Source organism: Sinohyriopsis cumingii, chromosome 11 (assembly GCF_028554795.1).
Source record: "Sinohyriopsis cumingii isolate HCF-2022 chromosome 11, ASM2855479v2, whole genome shotgun sequence".
In the NCBI taxonomy this organism is placed as follows: domain Eukaryota; kingdom Metazoa; phylum Mollusca; class Bivalvia; order Unionida; family Unionidae; genus Sinohyriopsis; species Sinohyriopsis cumingii.
In genome coordinates this window covers 47,329,342-47,351,179 of record NC_142971.1, presented here as the reverse complement: position 1 = coordinate 47,351,179, position 21,838 = coordinate 47,329,342, and the positions used below count along the sequence as shown (strand labels likewise).

The 21,838-nt window shown below is 35.6% G+C and overlaps 1 protein-coding gene across 1 annotated transcript; it reads left to right on the top strand.

Moving 5' to 3' along the window:
* The first annotated feature begins 356 nt into the window (after positions 1–356).
* LOC149788399 (NADH dehydrogenase [ubiquinone] 1 beta subcomplex subunit 11, mitochondrial-like) lies at positions 357–21,523 on the top strand. The gene is made up of 3 exons (XM_089974356.1): positions 357–603; positions 16,648–16,781; positions 21,142–21,523. The coding sequence occupies exons 1-3, from the start codon at positions 391–393 to the stop codon at positions 21,290–21,292; spliced, it is 498 nt and encodes a 165-aa protein (XP_089830482.1). The 5' UTR covers positions 357–390; the 3' UTR covers positions 21,293–21,523.
* The last annotated feature ends 315 nt before the right edge of the window (positions 21,524–21,838 follow it).

Genomic DNA, 21,838 nt, shown 5'->3' with positions numbered 1-21,838 from the left:
ATATCAAACCAGGCTGCAGACGGTAGGCTGGTTTTGATTTGGTTGAAGATTTACGTATTCTCATCTTCGAGGTCAATCCTACGAATGAGCACTGCATTCGGATTAATCGGCAATTTACAAAATCAAAGAATAACTTATCAGTTACGACTGACTAAAACTATTTTTTTTTCATTCGTAACTTCTTGGTCAATCCTACAATAAATCCAACTGTAGAAATAGCCAAGGTAACTCAAAAATATTCGGGTTTCTTCTTTGTGTGGAAAATTCCGGCGAATAGAATGTATGAATTTTTTTTCTTTCTCCCCTGGAAATTACTGCGCCAAGGCATGTTTTCCCACAGGTACAAATCTAAGTTACTTAGAATATGTAGTACCAGTCAGGGCACGCAAAATGGCGACCTTATTGAGGTCTATCGCGAGACAAGGTCGCATAATTTCCACAGCTGCAGTACGGAGACAGATTCCAACTTGTTTTATATCTACATCTAACAAGAAAAAAGATGTTATTTCACACACGGATGTTACTCCTATGGAGTCGCCAAAATCAGAAGAATTGAAGCAACTAGAAAAACATTTTGCAAACGACGACCCTGACGACCTACAGGTGCTGGTCTTGAATAGGACTTAACTTTAGAATTACATACATTGTAGTCACACAGAGATTGGTATCTAAGTAATTTCTGAAATCGTATCTGACTTCCTGTTAATGTGCAAATGAAGCCCCAATTTTATGTTTATCACTTGATGTGAAAAGAAAGGTTTATACCTATTCCCATGGGTTGTATCTAGTCCTACACGTAAGTCGTAGCACATTTTGATTTTGCTTAGGTGCTATGTCTTATTATCCAAATAACGGCCTTATTTAGTGTGTTTCAGTGTCATTGACATCGGAATGAGTAATCAAAGTTTCAGGAACATCTCGCACACTTGGCCGCCGATATCAACATTTTCCCACTAATTTATGTATAATTAATATACTTACTGTGCTGTCTTTATTCTGGTGGAATGAAAATATGACACTAGCAAATGGATGCATTTTCACGTTCCGTTGACATACATTTGAATTTGTTGCAATACGACGGTGGTTGAGGAATGCCGAAGTAGGTTCATGTTGGGGATCTGTTTCTTGAACGAAATGAACCGTTGCTTACAGTTCCAATAGGCATAATATATTTTTTATTCGTTTTGTGAACAAATAATATTTCAACTTAACCCGATTTCGGCTTTCATGGCTTTCCAGCCAACTAAAATGTAGGCCAAAGAAACTTGAAAACAGGTCCATTTCTTTTGTAAGAATTTGAGTTTATTAGAGAAAAGGCCATCAGAGTAAGTAAAGTCTGACTAAAACATTATAACTTTACTTTGTAGAAAAGCGTCGTTATTTTAGTTGTCAGTTGTGTGAAATATTCCTGAAAAGTTTACTTTCGTAACGATGTTAGTCGACATCAAAACACACTACACAGCACCATTAATTAGGCGGTAAGACCATGACGGCCAAAACATAAACATTGGCATCAGGTCTTACATGTAGGACTAGGGTTGTTTCATGACTTTTAGCGATGTCTTGCTGCCCAAATGACGGCCTTGTGTAGCGTGTTCCGATGTCGCTTGACATAATGAATGAGTAATCAAAGTTTCAGGATTATCTAACACACATGGCAGCCCACATCGACACTCTTCCACTAATTTATGTGCAGTTGATATACTTACTGTGCTGTCTTTATCCTGGTATCCTCAAAATGTGATACTAGCAAATGGATGAATTTTCATGTTCCGTTGTCATACATTTGTAGGTATCCTGAATTATGTTCATGTGGGGATATGTTTCTTGAATGAAACGAAATTTTGCTTACTGTTCCAATAGTTCATTGTCTCACTGATGCACAAATTCAATAGTTATTGTTTCAGTATAACAAAAGAAATGTAATTTTTTATTATGGCTATGAGGAAATAAGCACACCAAAATGTCAGTGTTTGATAAATGATTACTTCAGTTTCATTAAATAAAAAAGTCAGTGTTGAAACCTACTTCGGCATTTCTCAGCTACCATCGCATTGCAACCAACTGAAATGTATGTCAACGGAAAATGAAAATGCATCCATTTGCTGGTGTCAGATTTTGAGTCCATCATGATAAAGAGATCAAAGTAAGTATATCAATAACACTTAAACATCTGGAGAAATGTTGATATTTGTTATCAAGTATGTGATAGTCCTCAAAATTTGACCTCTCATTCCCTTGTCAGTAGATTTGGGAACATCTTATACAAGGAAGTAAGACCCGTCACTACCCAAAACAAAAATATCGGGTGATGTGTCTTATGTTGTAGGACTATTGGTTGTCCTTCAATGGCTTAGGGTCATTTGGGCCCAAAACAAGTGTCTATTTGGTCCAGATAAATACACCTAAGAGGCAAAATGATCTACATAAGTAGCTGTCAAAGCACTTAAGAAAACAGAATGAAAATTCTTTTTTTTATGGATATAAACCGATTTTATTATTCATGGGAGTTTGGTGAGTAATGTTATTGCCTTAGCAAAGAAGATTATAGTTATATGTTCCACAAGAGCACACTAGAAACCCAACACTGAGACATAGTCTCATCCAAAATTTTATTTTATAGTCGGTACATAATGATTAAAAATATGCGAGAAAGTGGAGCAAGTAAATATTTATGATTTTATCTGGTTATGAACATTTGAGATCAACAAATATCAGTGATGAAGTATAATTTATTCATACTCATTGTTAACTGGATTAATGAAGTCATATTTTTGCTACAGCAGTCTAATACAGCAGTCCAAATGTGATTATATATTCTTTAATCACACAAGTTTTTCTAGCATCAGTTCTGATATAGTACTCAGGCCAGTCATCTGGCATTCTTGCAGATGTTATTCGTTAAGCACAACATACATTAACTGTGTCAAAAAAAATATTACTTTTATGAGTTAACCCTTTACCTCATGCAAGTGTCTTTGGACGCCTCTACTCCATTCGCATGGAAGCGCCTTTTGACTCCACTGCAAGATTCGCATAGAGGCGCCTTTTGACGCCTGCTGTAAACATCAGCCATTTTGAGATAGTTTTCGTAGCGCCACCTTCGGGGAAAACCCCCCTATTACATACTACATTCATTTCTGTGAATGACAATTACGTCAGATCACGTGGTCGCTATTCATGCACTGGTCGATATCTGCTATTTAAAGTAACTGGGTCGTAATCTCCACTCTCCAAAATGGCAGCTGCAGATTTCATTCAGTACGTACGAAGTTTTCACGATTAGAATAACAACCACGAAAGATTCAATAAATTAGGTAAAGGCTCTGATATTAATGTAGGCAGCAATTAGTTTTTATAAATTATCAAATTCAGATGACTTAGTGATATAGTCGCACACGAAAACCTTGTAAATTTCGAGTATCGGAAATGGCATTTACGGTTAGTCACGCGGCCTCACTGACATGATGGTGAACGAGTTCTCTCAAGATTTCGAAGCACATGAAAAAATTCTTCTGTGGAAAATAATTACACAGCTATAACAATCGGACATTACTCTTAAATTTTTCCACATATAATATATGTGTACCAAAAATGTAAAATGGTTAAAATTGTTGTTAAACGTAACATACACTAAATTGCTTAACAGTTCACAGGCAGGATTTCATTCAGTACTTACCAAGTTTTCACGAGTAGAATCCCAACCACGAAAGATTCAATAACTTTGGTAAAGGCTATGATATTTATGTAAGCAGCAATTAGTTTTTATTGATTATCAAATTCAGATGACTTAGTGATGTAGACCCAGACGAAAAACGTGTAAATTTCGAATATGGGAAATGGCAGCTACGGTCGGTCACGCGGCCTCACTGACATGACAGTGAATGAGTTCTCTCTCGATTTTAAAGCACATTAAATATTCTTCTGTGAAAAATAATTACACAGCTATAACAATTGGACTTTACTTTTCAATTTTTCCATATATAATAGATGTCTACCTTAAACGTAAAATGGTTAAAACTGCTGTTAAACGTAACACCACTACATTGCTTAACAATTCACAGGCATGCCTATGCGGATGCGGTCTGCTCGGTAACAGGTGTTCTATTTATAGCGTGCTGCACTTTGTCACTATGCTCTATGAGGTAAAGGGTTAAGCTGTCCTGTTTTTAATGTTAGAGATTGGCAAAATAAAGTTTATATAACTAATATAGGGGTAATTATCAAAATGGGATTAAAAGGCATGCCACTGAAAATGGATCAAAGATGACAGTGCTTGGTAATATGGAAAACAACCATGTTCTACTGATTCTTATCAATTGGTTGATTTTGCCATTTATTACTGAGCTAGGTCAAAGCCTCTTTCCCCCATGACTTTTGCTCATATTTTTTATAGAGCGCATAAAATGCAGAAGCTACCCTGATTTGGGGCTACCACACTGTTTTGCACACTGATTGTAGAGGGCTTTTGACAGACCAGAATTTGCACACATTTTGCAAAAGAGAAAAACGCAACAGGTATCACAAATACTTGCAGAATGCTTGTATCTCAAGACGTTTTGTATCTTGACATGGAAAACCAAACCCAAAGACAACCGCAATGAAGTAAACAAAAGATCCAAAACTCGCCCTACTACACAGCAAACAGAATTGGAGCAATTTTATAACCAGTATATAGGAATTGGAAAACGAAGTAACTCCTAAATATGAGGCAGCTGTACAGACTGCAAATGTTCTACAAAATACCACAATACGTACTTGCATCCCAACAATATATGCTACATTCCAAAGTATAAGGACAGAAATAGCACTTCACATCCTGAAAGAGAACGCACTCAAAAGTAAACTAGTACCTGACATATCCACCATTGACTGTCTACAGGGGCACAAGGGTTGTACATATTTGCAATCACTCTTCAGGCTTAGAACATTGTGGACTCTGTATAAGTGTTAAGCTACTATCACCACAAAAATATTCTATATACAAAAGGTAGCATGCTCTGTACAACTGGGTATGATGGGTCTGCAAAAGCTATTGTTGCCGATATCCTGGGAATGGTACAGGAAACAATTGCGGCAAACTGCAATGCCCACCCAAGCATATGCATTTCCACACAGTCTTGGTAGCACCTTTGGGATATTATCATACATGTCATCCATTATACTTTTGGCATAATCATTATGCTTTTTTCACTGAATTATGTATTACACTTGCCTGTATATCGATTACTCTTTTTCCGGTTTGTTAAAAAATAAAATTAAAGCAATAAAAGTTGTGTTTATAATTTATATTATCATCTCTTTAACTCCACTCTAACTTAAAATATTGAGAATATTGTATAAAGAAAGACTGCTGCATAAGAATAGTGTAAGAGCTAATTTGTCCATCATAGAGCTACATGTACCTTTTTAGCTTTCTATTTGTAGCAAGAACAATGACCTAATTCCAAGAAAACAGATGGTCTTCTGTAATTTGAAACTTCGCCATGAAGATTCATTATATTGATAATGAATTTAGGTAGTGGACCAGGTTGTACATTTAAAGAATATGGTACCAGACATTAAGTGAAAGGGACTTTTACGGGTTGACTTGTAGGTGAAAATTCTTCGAGCAGATGGGTCTTTATAAACTTCAGAACATATCCGATCAGAAAAATGATAATTCAACACCACTTTAGAAATTTGTAATGAAGAAAATGAAAGTGATGCAATACAGCAATCAGATTGAAGACAGAATCTGTGTACTTCACGATCAATTGGGTAAAGTTATAGATATGTAGACTAGTTAAAGCTAGTGTTGAATATGAATAGTTTTCAGCATGTTTTTTCATTTATATTCTGGTTCTAATCCACATTGATGTTTCCAGTTGTGCCAAGTATTTTGAGCTGCAGACCCAGGTTAGTAGTAAAATCAATTTTTCATATGGTGTACTGTAATTATGGCATGTAATATATTTGCTACAATGTCATGTCATAGCCTCAGCAATGTAGGTGTACTAATGTTAATGATAGTAATATATAGATTATGCTTTTTATGTTCAGATTAAACTTTTCAGCAACTTATATTAGCAATTGCCCAAATATGATCTTATGCGAACAGACACGCTTGAGCTGAGTGGGAATCATATCGACAACAAATCTGTGAAAGATATTACTGTATGATGTAAAGTCTACAGCAACATTTCCAGTTTTGAGCCTGGGGAAATTTGTGAATTGTTTAGAGGTCACCTAGCAGATTCCACCAACTGTCAAAATTTCCATCTGCAAGAAACTTGCGCCCGGATTTAGAAGCGTGAGGATGCACATTTATCCAAGTATCAGCTTGTGTACAGGCAAGGTGTCGACTCGATTAAAAAACCAAAGAAATCATTGTAAAACGAGTATGGCCGCTATAAGAATTTGCAATTGATGGAAAGATTTTGCTGGTGTCCAATAAATAAGAGCAGGAGGATCTGGGAGATTGCAGATGCAAGATTGCTGGAACTATGGCGACGCAAATCAGTAGAAATTCTTCCAAAGTCCCGATTGTAAAGAAAAGAGATAGACAATCTGGAACAGATTCCTGGTTGTGTACAAAAAATTTCCAAGTGCGCGTACAAGATGGTCCATGAGGCATTGTCCAAAAAAGTGACCAAAAATAGGAAGCATCTTTCAAACAACCAAGCAGACACAGCTGCTAGGCTTCTGACACAATAAGGAAAGCATCACTGCAGCTTGAGTTGTTCTTGATTTTCTAGGAGGGGTACATGGTCTGGGTCACAAAAGGTCTAGAAACCTTCCTGTAGTTGTATCTCTAGGAGGAAGTGGACAAAAAAGATTGATTGTCAGTCTTCTACATTGTCCATGCGCAATCAGCCTTGCATGTGGTACTAGAAATTGAAAGCCAGCAGTCACTCTACAACTACAGTAGGGAAATATTAAAGATACGTGTCCTAGAAGTACCAAATGAGTTGGAACAGGAAAATATATACATTTGGAACAATTGGGTGATCTTGGTCTGTGTCTCATATCTATCCAGTGCAAACCATGTTTGATACAGAGAACAAAAATTGAACTTATGCTTGTGGCCAACAACAGGGCACCTTTGGTTTTGCAGACAAAGGAAAGGCATGTCAAAGAGATTTATAAATATCTGGCAATACCACTCAACATGCATATGCAAAGTAGACAGGACCAAAACACTCAGGCCAGTGCAGATATAGAGAAGCCAGTGCAGGGCTAACATGCCCAGCAATACCTGTATTAGAACACCTGTTTGTATAGTATTTTTCTAGCACAAACACGCGCACAATTTTTCACGAGTTTTTGCCAGAATTTTCTACAATAGCCACAGTCTGCAAAGTTGGAAGCAGTTATTGTATATCCGTAAGAGTGTACTGTAGTCCAACCAATATCCATAGACAGAATTGGGAACCCTTTGTCAATTGCACAACATAGATTGGTCCCAGCCAACCAAACAGCTTTTTGGAAACTTGAGCATTGGGCACGTCAACAAAACCATATCTGCTCATTGGCGGTCACTGCACACATTTTATGTAGCAGTCCATTTACTTTGGCATTTTCTTGTGCTGTGGTCCATGCAATTTTGGGAAAGCTGGGTGGTTGATTGTGCTCAGAAAGAGGGTCTGGTTGGTGCGAGTCCACCACTGGTTTTCTGGTTAGACAATGTCGATGGCACCATTGTTCTGTTGGTAGTCCATAGATCCACCAACTAGTAGTAGGCTTCGTGAATCTTTTCCTAGATTGTGCAAATATCTGTGTTTGTCACACAACTCAAAGAGCGGTTCCCACAGCCAACTTGCAACAGATCACACTTACTCTATTTGCTTACTAAGTTGATTTTTTGGCATGGAATATACCCACCAATGTCTCTGATTGTTTGACAATTAGAACCACCAGTAAGGAAAATATTTGTCCCACCAATGTTTCTCCACATGTATGATTTGCATGGAATTGTTTTCTTGCTGTTTTTGAAATTCTTTGTGCACCCAATTTGCAGAATCATTATCTTGCTGTTTTTGAAATTCTTTGTGCTAGATTTTCATGGGACCATTTTCATGCCATTTTTGAAATTTCATGAGCACCAATGCCAAAAGACATTGTACAGTTGTGTGCAACACATACACATGTTCCTTTGTTTGCTTCACAACAGTTTTCATTATGGCCACATGATCCTTCTGAGGGTCTAGCTCCTTTACCACTTGTATTTGTTCCACCACATATTTTTCCAGCATGACTACACAATCTTCCAGCATGTCTATCTCTTCTTTGTCCACAGGCATATCGACTTACTTTGCTCATTCACAACATCCTTTTCTGATTCTTGTGGGGGATAGTCATTCTGCTCATCCACTGTAGTCCAAATCTGATAGAGTTGGCTGATGCCAATCCAGACCATATCTTGGCTTCTGCCATAAAAATCTTTCTGAGGTTTCATATCTCTTGCTTGTGTCCAGGTAGAAGGACCCCTACAACAGGCATCCTTTAAACCTAGAACTATATCTCCAACACCTAGGTAGTCACAGACAAGGTTTTTTGCAGCACACTAGGGTGTTGTTGCAACAGACGTGGGTCTTGTTTGTTTGGGAACTTCCAACCACACTATTGTACATTACAATCAAACAAGCACTTGTCCCTTGCCAGTTTGTGTTAAAAACTAATGAAGTTTATAAGTCATAAATAAGTTTGTTTAATGATATCTGTATTCAAGTTCAGATATAATTTGAGAGGAATCATTTTTATTTCAATTATTCATTGGAATTACAAAGTGCTCTATGACTTTGTGAACTAAAATGTTATTTTGGGATTATTGTGAATTCAAATACATGAAGACTGTTAGTGCATGATGAAACTATTCAAGACTTTGTTGTTGTTGTTGTAGGATTTAATGCCATTTTTTCAGCACAAGATGAGTTATAAATGGCGGCCAGGTTAACTGGTGGAGGAAGAACCACCGACCCACAAAAAGCTACTGGTAAGCTTTCTCACATACCCACATTAGCCGAGTCTGTCAATACTTTGTAAATCAGCACATTCAATACTGGAATTCAGTTGGAACACTTTATACTTTTGGACAAGTGATAGAACTTTTAGAATTATTTGGGATTTAATTTGCAAACTATTTTTTCCACAATTTTCTCTTTGTAACTCAGAGAAATAAATTAGAAATAAGTTTATTTGTTGATTTTAATTAACGTTTTGGTTTTGCTTCTTTCTGTTGCTTAGTTTAAGACCATATATTTGTAACAGTTACAACTTGATTTTCACACATCTGAGGGTCAGCGACTCGTCTTGTGAGATCAGAGAGAAACCATGCTGAACATTTGAGAATTCTGGTCGCCATGGAATTTGGGTGTCGAGTTGCATAACGAGACATTGCTGCTATTTATATTCTTGGAGCACTTTTAATAATATGTTGTTCCAATCTGATTTTCATGCGAGTAAGTACAGTCAAACCCACTTATCTCGACCTCGGTTATCTCGACAACCCGCTTATGTCGAGCGTTTTGGTCCGGTCCCGAAAAAATTCTTCTTTGTTATGCTATTTTTTACCTGCTTATCTCGACCTCTGTTAAGTCGATAACCCGGTTATGTCGGGCATAAGTTTCGGTCCGAAGTAACATGTGGACCCGCTTAATTCGACGAAATGCAACTTTTTAACGTCAATCTCACAGAAATTGTACAAGAAATAGTCAGCAAAAGCGATCGATTTGTAGAAAATATGAAGTAATATCAGTCTGCTTTTGTTTACTCTGGTGCTGATCTGTAACGAACGATTCAAAAGCACTTACGTTTTCATACATATGCTCGGCACCGTCGACACTTGCCACAAACAATTTCATTTTTTTAATGCATTCAGCCATTTCACTGTAGCTTGGGATAGTGATAGGCTGATCATCATCATCATCATCATCATCTTGCTTGCATGATTGTATCTGCTTCGTTGTCACCGATTGGATTATTTCCTCATCAGTAAGTTCACCATAGGCATTGGCATCATCATCCACGTGAACATAATTAGAAAATTCATCCCGAGCAATGCCTATGGAGTCCGCAACCTCATCAGCCATCGCTTCAAGACCTATTTCTGATTGAGGCTCTTTAATTTCTTGTGCAATTAAACACTGCTGGTAAAATTCTTCATCAGAAATTTCTGGAAAAATACAATGGAACCAGCAGTTTTGAATGGTTTTCGGCGATACACTGTTCCAAGCTGCACGGGCATACATGATGGCGTCTAGCAGAGTTGGTTTATAGGATCGCTTTTCCTCATTTGCACTCACAGTCAATGTACATGTACATGTACATGTATTTTCAAAAACATTTATTGATCTTTATCTGCGAGATACTGTCATATATTAACCTGGATATAATACAATCTTGGTTATTTTGCACCTAACACCGCGTTATGCGTGAATGGCGGGTGCCTGAAAGCAATCGGTGGATGTTTCTCTCTCACTCTCTCGTTTGTGATTTTCTTTGATCCATTTTTCAATCTGATAACATATTCAAACCTCTGAGTACAACCAAACATGATTTGTTTTTCAATATTCACATCAATTATAAAAATGCGTCGTGTGTTATCTGACATAAGTGATGCACACTACAGTAATGGATGCATACGCTACATGTGATATAAGGAGTTCATAGATATATTTTTTCTTTAATAAATTACTTATGATGATAAAAAAGGAATAAATGATAACAACACCAGGTTAGTTCATTTCATTTTATTATCAATTAAGCGTTTTGTTTATTTTATTGTAACATGCAGTGGGAGGGGATTCCAGTAAACACCAGCAAGAGACAGGAGTAATGCTCAAGGACATTTTTAAAATTACCGGTTTTTATGAACCCAGATATCTCGGGACCCGGTTATGTCGACGATTTTTTTACACCCCCGACGTAATCGAGATAACCGGGTTTGACTGTAAATCACCAAATCTGTTTTTTTTTTTTTTTTTGTTTCCTATGACTGTTTTTCATCTTTGTTGCACATTTGACAAGTTATGTTGGGAGTGAAGGGTAATCAGAGCACATTTTGTATTGTAAAGTTGGACTTTGATGAAGTTTGCACAATAGTGACACATGTTAGCCATGTACTAACATGTTCAACAAAGTTAAATGAACTTGCATTAAGTCCAGCTTGTGTAAAATCAATTTGAAGATGATTTATTTTCTTGGACATGACACTTGATATATATTTCATCTCATGAGCCTAAAATACAGCATATGCTAACTGTACCTAGTACTTGCCCATCTGTCATATTGCTTGCTGTCTACATTTTCGATGATGTTAAACAATCATGTAAACAAACTATGGATGCAAAAGGCTGATGATAATTCTGTTGCCTTCATACAAGTAGGCAGTGAGATGCAAAGTAAGCTTGTAATTACTCTTGGAATAAAACTTAGATGACGTGTTGGCTGGAATTGATAAACATGTTGAGTGCCTTCTTGAACTGGAAATGATTGGAACTTTAACTGGTAATCAACAGGTAGACATTAGCCTGCAAAACCATTAGTACATCACTTTAGCATATTACTGTTATACTCTAGATCATTATGACAAGTGAGTATCTCATATTTTACAAATTAATACATTTTCCATGAACTTTCACTGGTAATCAACAGGTAGACATTTGCCTACAACACCAATAGTTGATTTCTTTCACATATTACTGTTATACTCTAGAACATATGATGAGTGAATATCTCATATTTACACAATGAACTTTTATGCCTAATTGATTTTAAAAGAGCAGAAGATTGTCAGTTTTGGGAACAATATCTGTAATTATTTTTTTCATTGTTTGATTGAATGTTTTGTGTATTTCATGCTGCTGTAAAAAGTGGGAAAATTGTTGACTCTTCTATGTAAGATTATGAATGTTTGCAGACATTTGTGTTAACCTCTGGGTCAAAAGTATGCTTGTTTTGGGATACTCTTCCCCCATGCTACAGTTGTTTAGCTCTACTGTTGTCAGTCATCCATCATCTGTATCTTTGTCCCATATCACAATTTAGTTATCACTACCGCACCTAAACTATACTTAAAGGACATCTTCACTAGCCAAGGTTCCATTGTGATAATCGTATAAAACAGGTATTTCTTTGCTTCAGGTCTTTAAATTTCATTGGATGCAACGATCAAGACAAGAGGAGCACACAACCTGAATGAACTGATAAATAAGCAATTTTCCAGTGCCAGTCCATGTTTGAAAAAAATACTCTTCACTCAAATACACCTGTAATAGCCCTCACCATTTTCGGCTGAGGTACAACGTACCACACTATTGGTTAGTTGGCATTACATACTATGGGAGGTAACTGATGAAATCCAATAGATGTCACTAGGACAAAGCACCCACATATCTGTTCGATCTGCCATGGTGCAGATAGGGTTGTCATATTGGAACCATGGCTAGCAAAGATGCTTAGGTAGGGGACTGCCATGAAGCTTTTGCACACACATTTGTTCCATGGTCTAGTTAATCCTAAATGAAAATAGTAGCACGTGGATATCCAGTATGGCTACTGCAGTGGCCGTCTGGAAAATCTTGTGATTGCTACTCCGCTTCAATGGATGATCATATCAACATATGGGTTTTCCCAAAAGACTTCAGTTGATGTCTTCGTGGTCCTAAATGAAAACAGTGCTGATCTGATGTCTAATATGACAACCACGGTGACCATCTTGAAAGTTTTATCATTACGGCTCTTGAATGGATGGTTATATTAACACTGAGTTTTCATTAATACACTGATGTCTAGCTAGTCCTAAATGAAAATGATGCCAGTCTGATGTCAAATGTAGTTTCCATTGTGGCCATTGTGAAAATTTTGTTATTGTTAATCCTGGAATGTAATGTTAACATGGGGTTTTCACAGCAAGACTTCTCATGTTGTACAGTGGTCCAAAATGAACATGATGTTGATATGATGGCCATATTGTTGTCCCTATTACTGAATGGGTGGTCCTTTCAACATGGAGGTTTTACTAAACAACTTTTTTATCATGTCTGGTTGGGTCCATTGGTGGCATGTAGACAGTATGCCTGCCATGGTGGTCAGCTAGAAAATATTGTTATCACTATTTCACCTGAATGAATGGTCACATCTGCATGGAGTTTCCACTAAAAGACTTTGTATGATGTCTAGCTGGCAATAAATGAAAACGGTGTCAATTCAACTTCTAGTATGAATGCCACAATGGCCAACTTGAAAGTATTGATACTACTACTTCTAGATGCTTGATCATAATCATCATTGTGCTTTCATCAAAGATTTTGTATGATCTCTAGTTGGTACAAAATAGAATTTTGCCAGTCTGATATTGAATATGGCTTCCATAGCATCCATCTTGAAAATCATGTTATCATTGCTTTACCAAAATGGAAAGTCATATCAAAATGGGGTTTCCACCAGCAGACTTCATATAATATCTTGTTGGTCCTACATGAAAATATTGACAATTTGACATCTGGTATGTCCATCACAACAGCTAATTTGACAATTTTGTTGGTCCTACCTGAAAATATTGACAATTTGACATCTGGTATGTCCATCACAACAGCTAATTTGACAATTTTGTTGGTCCTACCTGAAAATATTGACAATTTGACATCTGGTATGTCCATCACAACAGCTAATTTGACAATTTTGTTGGTCCTACCTGAAAATATTGACAATTTGACATCTGGTATGTCCATCACAACAGCTAATTTGACAATTTTGTTGGTCCTACCTGAAAATATTGACAATTTGACATCTGGTATGTCCATCACAACAGCTAATTTGACAATTTTGTTGGTCCTACCTGAAAATATTGACAATTTGACATCTGGTATGTCCATCACAACAGCTAATTTGAAAATCTTGTTATGACCATAGAATGTCAATGATTTTATTATGCTGCAGTTAAAAGGAAGAAATGGTCTTGTATTGGATTGCAAGTTCAAGGTCAGATATTTTACATCAATGCTTTGGTCATGGGCTCAACATACAGGCTCTGGCCTACTTGTTTCCTTTTTCATCACTCTTATGTGCTTTTGACTCTTTTGTGCCTTTGACTCTTGTGTGCTTTTGACTCTGTGTACTGTACTGGCTTAATAAGTACACATAGTTCTTTTTGGTCCAAACATGTACTCATTACTAGGTGCTCATGACTTGATATCAGCATACCTTATTGGAGGCTTATGCCCACCTAGACTTAAAAACAAATCTTGCAAGTGATTTATTGAGTATGACCACACTGAGAGGGAGAATTGAACTAAATAATAATTTTGTAAGTGCAGAGTACATACATCACCAGAGAAGATATTTTTGTCATTAAGATGAATTCTGCAGGTGATTATGATATCACATTCTTTTTTACATTGTAGATTTTGAATTTTTGAGGTGCTTTGGAGTTGTATGTTTTCCTGACATGAATCTTGTTCTTTTGAATTTCAGTAATTTCACACAATTCTGAAGCTGCAGTTTCATTAAAATTTGAATTGAAGCATTTTTATAAAAAAAAAAAACATTAAGTAAAGAAATATACCTGGGTATTATGAATTTTATTCTTGTAACTTTAATTAAGTGATCTCTTTTGGCCATCATGTCAGCTACTTGTCAACACTTGCTTGTGAACACTTTAGAACCTTCATATCTGATCATATTTGGGTTGTAAGCATATATCATCAAGATCTCAAATGTGGCTGATCCAGTTTTGACCAGGTTTAGTTTGTAGGCTTATATCATCAAGATTTTACATGGGTTCGATTATGAACAACATTCACTGCATATTAATGGGGGAGGGGGATTTTGCATTAGATTGGCTAGAATGTGAACATTCTAGAAGCCATATTACTAAAAGATTATCAGAGTGAGATCCATGCATACTAATGAGAAAGCTTATCAGATGAGTAGGAATCAAACCAACAACCTTCTGGTCATGAGTCCAGTGCCTTAACCACTGAGCCACCACAGCTACCTGGGGGTGGGGGGATCCCAATAGTTTCCAGCTTTTGGCTCAAGTTGGGTCCCCAAGTAGGTGAGGACAACCAGGAATCCATACTGACTGACTTAATACCCCATGTACTGCCAGATAAGTGTATGTACTTTAAGGGTGGAGCTATGAACAGTTTCTGTTATGAATCTGGGCCGATAATTAAAGACAGGTAGAGATCCAGGAGAATGCTGGTTCTATAAATGATTTGTCATTTTTATGTCACAAAGGTGGTCAAATACTCTTGAAATTCTAAATGGACACACTGTTTCTCCCTATAATACTTCCCCTTGTAGTGACTTGTTTTCATCCAGGACGTTCCCCTTTTCATATTCTGGTCAGCCTTGGCCAATCTGCAGAATAGGTAAAGGCTGGACGTAATTAAACAGGTAGTTAGCCAGCGTGACTAATTAATTAGTAATCCTTGTTATTGCAATTATCTTGTGAAAAGGACTGCCCCTCCAAAGACTACTCTGACATGCTTTAGAGAGACCATGTTTTATTGAATGTGTGTGTGAGCACCTGCAATTGCTTGGCAAATGAACTATGTTTTGTTGTAATGGTGTTAAAATAGTGAGAGTAATAGTGAGAGTGTGAATATGAATCACGTATATAATCAAAACATTCTCCAAGTCATTATTATCAAATGATGGATATGTAATAGTAATAACAACTCTTATCTGAGTACTTGTGATTTCTGCAGGGCACTACATTATCTGTACAAACTATTTAAAAGAGTTCAGAAAAGTACTTCATCTTGTAAAAACAAGTCAGCAAAATCTGTTTTCATTTTTCTGGAAATGGATTTGTGATGAAAATGAGCCAGTAAAAGGAAGAAAGCAAAAAAGTCAAAAGTTACTGGTGATATTTGAGTATCAGTATTAAAGCTTGTGTAAATTCATCTTGACAACTGTTTCAGTTTGCAGTCTCAAGTTACATGTTTTTAGGTACCATACATGGACCAAAATTCATATCTTCTATGGATCCCACTCTTAGGGTGAACTCTCAACTTAAGCATTTAACACGGTTTACTAATTAACATATGTTCTGAATTAGTTAATTTTGCACATATGCTGATTGGTATCTTTTCATTCCTTTATTTAATTTTATGATGGTGATTAGCTTTTTTATATGCGATACAGTGTAATACTTGTGTAAGTTTCTTTGGTGGGAATGGAGATACTATTTTACTTGCATAGAAAACTACACAGCATTTTAATAGATCATTACTGGGACTGAAAATGATTGTCTATAATTTTACTGTTGTGGTTTATATATATATATATATATATATATATATATATATATATATATATATATATATATATATGTTTATTGTTGTGGGGTTAAAAAAATGATAAATTATGTGTATAATATTCAAACTTAATGTTCTGTTTACTGAGATGTATTTTCTTTGTAGCGTGTTATTATAAATGGCTAAGAATTAAATCCTGATATTATTAAAATAATGAATATGTGCTTTTCATTTTTGTTTCTTCACCTTTACAAGCCAGTGACTCTCAGATATAAACTGAGGTCTCCTGAGTTTCACGAGTGGAGAGTCCAGGACTACTCATCCTGAAATTCTATTGAGAGCCCGGATGTTTATACATATTTTGGCCTCTTATTCAGAATTGATCTTTTATGTTTTACAGAACTGGGTCCCATTCGGCTTCCATGATACTGACAGAGATCTTGATCGATTCTTGAAGAATATGACCATGTTCTTCTTTATTACACTTGGAATGTGTGGTTCTGGTTTCATATTGGCATATCAGCCAGATCACAAGTAGGTTGATAGTTTTAACAGAAGTATTTAATTTTTTTAACTGAGATTTATTTTACATATTTATGAAATCATATCTAAATTTGCTAGTATTTATTTCATTTTATCTTGCCTGGCGATAGTGTCAAGTGAGCTTCTGGTTTGGCCCTTCGTCTGTAGTGCATGAATGTATTCTCCATCTGCCATTTATAGACAGTTATTAATTTTGACTTTTCACTCTGAAACATTTGAACCAATTTCAGCCAAACTTTGCATTGAGCATTTTGGTATAAAAGCCTTTCAGAATTAAACAGATGATACCATTCCACTATTAAGTATAGCTACATTTTCTGGCATAGTGGCCTGCAAGTGCTAGACATGTGATGTTGATGTGCCATCAGATATAGAATAAGATACAAAAACTTGAGACACCTTGAAACATTTATTTTTTCATAACATAAATAATGAATAAGATTGGAAGAAATTGCAACAGTTGGCATGCTGCTGTCAGATATCTTGGCCTATTACCAGATGCCAGTCAGGTTAGTGATCTCAGAACCACTGGAACCACTGTCATAGTTTGACACAGTTGTTGAGATCACATTGGGTGGTTTTACAATAAAAAGCCTACATCATGAACTTTCCACAGGTCATAAACCACTGACCATTATCTAGTGTCTCCTTTTCTATCATTGAAGTAAGGACTGTTATTGGGATTATTAAAATTGCATTAGCTCTTTCATTTTTTATTATTTAATAAAAGGACTAAAGTTGCAACCTTGTCATTTTGCATTGAGTCTCGCAGAGCTGCAGCTTTGCAATATACATAGGTAACAAATCATGTCATATTGATTTGTTCATATTGCTGTGATCATATTTCAAACTGCATCAGAAGAGTTTACTTTTCAAAGGTGGACATGATTAAGGCAGGATCATTCTGCATTGCTCTCATGCAGTGTATTTTCACATTAAGAAACTGTTCCCCAATACACCAACAGAAATTTTTCAGCTGAACATTGTATATTGTAATCAAGGAAACTATAATTTGCTATTTAGTTGCTTGCATTTCCAAAGTGATTGCAAAAATAGTCGTATAAACATGCTATTAGCTGGTGAAAGAAAAAACAAATGGCCACTATTTTGTATGGCTTGATTCATGAATTTATTGCCAGACCTGTAAAAATTAATCTCTTTTAAATAACATTTTAATTTTAATTTTAATTTTGTATATTTTTTTAATTTTAATTATTTGTTTTTATTTCTATGTATAGGACTTATGAAAAATAGCTGTTATGGGATTTTAGTTTTAAAATGGTTCCTTTTATATGAGTTGCCTCCCTTGCCATGCTATTTACATGGGCTGTAGTAAACATACTGTCATAAAATAATGCAGTACGTAAGTAAATAATACAAATAATGGTCAGTGTCTCATTGCAATGCACAATATATGCGTATCTAAGAGTCCATATAAATTATATCTGTTGTACTACAAAATTTAGCATCTAATACCAGATACATTTAGACTTGATGTATATTGGATTCAGTGGTTTCAGAGATGTAGAAAACTGGAGAAGATGTATCTTTGTGATAACCAGTAGTACATGCACACAGACTCCAAAGATCAAATCTGTGTGATAACCAGTAGTACATGCACACAGATTCCAAAGATCAAATCTGTGTGTGATAGCCAGTAGTACATGCACACAGACTCCAAAGATCAAATCTGTGTGTGATAACCAGTAGTACATGTACATAGACTCCAAAGATCAAATCTGTGTGTGATAACCAGTAGTACATGCACACAGACTCCAAAGATCAAATCTGTGTGTGATAACCAGTAGTACACGCACATAGACTCCAAAGATCAAATCTGTGTGTGATAACCAGTAGTACATGCACATAGACTCCAAAGATCAAATCTGGAGCTGCAATTTGGCAAAGCAGATATGTTGACCGTATACTACACTGGTGTGGAATGTGAACAAATCTGACTATGTAAGAATCAAAATTCATGTATATTAATGCAAGTGGAGTGACATTGACTATTAAGTAATTCACAGTGACTTGTAAGGAATTTAAATATAAGCATTTGTGTAATTTATCTTTTGTGAATTTTCAGTGCAGATACTAGAGTATAATAATATAGTAACTCAGGTTAACTTATGGTAAAAAGTGCGGTAAATGTGAAATGACTATATCATGAAACCCCTCAGAGCACGCTCAAACTCAATCATTGGATATTTGGGGATGGACAAATTGAATGGTTATGTGCATCTGTAAGGATGCTGTTATCATATGTGCATGCTTATAAGATGAGGCAAACTGCAAACTAAGATCCCAATTTGCCGTAGCATAATGCACCTATCAGTCAGAGTCAGTGCTGTTTGTTTTACTGATTACTCCTGACAAACTGCACAGACCCAGATACACTTGCATATAATGAGATGACAGATCTGGGTTAAAGGTGTTCATTTTAGGTAATGCTGTTTGCCTGAAATTGAGTTTTTTTAAAAATTAAATAGGTTACGCATGTAATCAGAACTGGAAGATGTATTGCCAACACGACTGATGTAGTACATATAGTTAGGGATGATATTTTGAAAGTTCGAAAAGATGATAGACTTCAAATGTATGTGAACTTTTTGATTAAAATCACCATGCCATATAACAGATTCATTACTTTTCAAACACTAAATATGTGACTTTAATAGGTCTGATGACCAGCTTAAGAGATATAAACTTCTGGACTGTTAATTTGGTGACTGTTAATTTGTGAATTCTAATGTACAATTGGTGACATTTTACGACAAAATTATCTTAGATAGGAAAAACATTGGGAAACATGTTTTCGCTGTCTTTTTAATTTGCTTTAAGAAATGTAGGGATAGCACATTTATTTAGTTTAAGATACTATAAATTTGACATATTTGCAAGTTCCCTTTTGTTGACAGGAAAAATTGCTGATATGCAAATAATGAAAATTTTTACTACATGCTGTTTTTAGATTTCTGTTTTTAATCAGCTTCTGATGTAATGTCTTAGGGTTTTGAGTGCAAAAAACCACAAATATGTAAAGCAAATTAAATGTGTGCATTCCAGTCGGTTGACTCTCGCTGCTGACCCTAGCACTTTTTCCCCCCCAGGGTAAAAAAACCAATTAAAAAAATCCTATTTTTGTGCATCTAATTGAGCCGGTTTTGCCCAGTACTTGAAATGCTTAGTATATTATGTATAGTAATCATTGTAGTACATATGATTTTAAAAAAATTATTTTGCTCCAAGTTAAAAAAGGCGGTAACTTGCATGAACTCATTGATTTCTTCATATGCAAATCTGGAGATGATGATCATTACATTGATATGGCAATCCTTTGCAATCTTTGAGACTTGTTGAATTCACAGTATTCTTTCCTACTGTCATAAGATTCATCTGCAAGTTCAGAAAGGGCAATGAGTCTTATAAGAATTGGGAGAGCAGGGAGGTGTGTTGATGTGCACATGATTTGGAAATAACTGTAATATTTATTAAAAGTCATGGTAGTCCATCGAAAACGGTGTCACTATCTGCACTAATGAGTGTTTCATACCTGGCATTAAACTAAAGCACCAGAAAAGCAATAAATGCAGGATAATTTTTTTTATATGTGCATCTTTAGGTGGTGATGATATTTACCACATTTCATGACAGTCTAAAAAAAACTGCAGGACTTTTTTGCATTAAAGGGATTGTGACATACACCACACTATGCTTCAGAACAAAAAGAGCAATTACTTTTTTAAACACTGGAAGCAAAGTGATTTGTAGATACGTGTATTTGTATGTGAAGTCCATACTGTATATCAAGATTTTTGGCAATCCGTCAAAAACATCCAGACTAGTCATACTAAGACAAATGTGTGATAGAATTACAGACAGACAATGGTTACTCTATACTGCCTATGACAGAAGATATCAAAAATGATTTTCATCCTTTCTACAGTCTCTTTCAGTGACAAAAGTTTTGATGTTTGAAGTATCACAAGCATAATATTATAATGAAAAAGTGGAAGAAGTCATTAAGTTTCAGTAAATTAAAATTTAGTTTTAATCAAAATTAAATTTAAATTTCATTGAAATTTCCTCAAACTATTGCTTATGTTAATGTTAGTGATGGCACATCATGGAGTCATTATGACATCAGTAAAATTATGATGTGAAAAGAACTGCAAGCATGAGTGCAAGTTCAGAGTGATCACTATTTACATCCAAGGTCTTTGTATAAAACATAATTGGGATGGGCAGATGACATTAAGATTTAGTATAGACTCGAATCGAGATCTTAGTTGATACTTTTTGCAGATCGGATCCATTGTATATTCACAAATCTCATTCTTTGTCCATTTAGGTTGCAAGATTGGAGTATAAGAGAGGCATATCTTGAACTAGAGAGACGAGAAAGAAATGGATTGCCACTAATTGACAGAAATATGGTGGATCCTGCTACAGTGGAACTGCCTTCAGATGAAGAACTTGGGGAAACAGAAATTATCATATAAACAGAAATGAACTCTCAGGTGTAAATAGAAATGTGCATTATTTATATTTTCATCAACTTGATAGTTCTAATTAATTGATGACATTGGCAGTTTTTAAGAAGAGTTTTCAATTTATAGTGAGGACTAATATTTCTAAGAAAAGGAAGAAAAATAGATGTGAACTTAATTCAACAAGACTGAAAGTGACAAAATATTGTAGACAAGAAAGAATTTATAAATGTTGATGTGGAATTTTTTTTTGTTTTTCATTGTCTTATTTCCTATGACAAGATATAGTAACAAAATGAATGCACTTTAACAATCTCTAACTGCTATCTCTGTCAAGCTCAAAGTCTTGTGAAGGCATATACCTTGCAGCTTAATGAACACAAATGTGCTGTTTGCATCTTACTGAATAATAGATGTTTATATCTGACAACAACAGCTGAAATTGCGCACCTTATTCAAATAATAAAGTACTAAAACAGAGGGTCAAATGCAGTATCATTAGATGTATTTGAAATATATTTGAAATTCAATCTTATACCAATACAGAGTGAGCAAGAT

Coding starts and splice junctions, on each gene's coding strand:
- LOC149788399 (XM_089974356.1), top strand. CDS start 391: ATGGCGACCTTATTGAGGTCTATCGCGAGACAAGGTCGCATAATTTCC. Junction 604..16,647: donor ACGACCCTGACGACCTACAG/GTGCTGGTCTTG, acceptor TATGTTTTACAG/AACTGGGTCCCATTCGGCTT. Junction 16,782..21,141: donor GCATATCAGCCAGATCACAA/GTAGGTTGATAG, acceptor TTGTCCATTTAG/GTTGCAAGATTGGAGTATAA.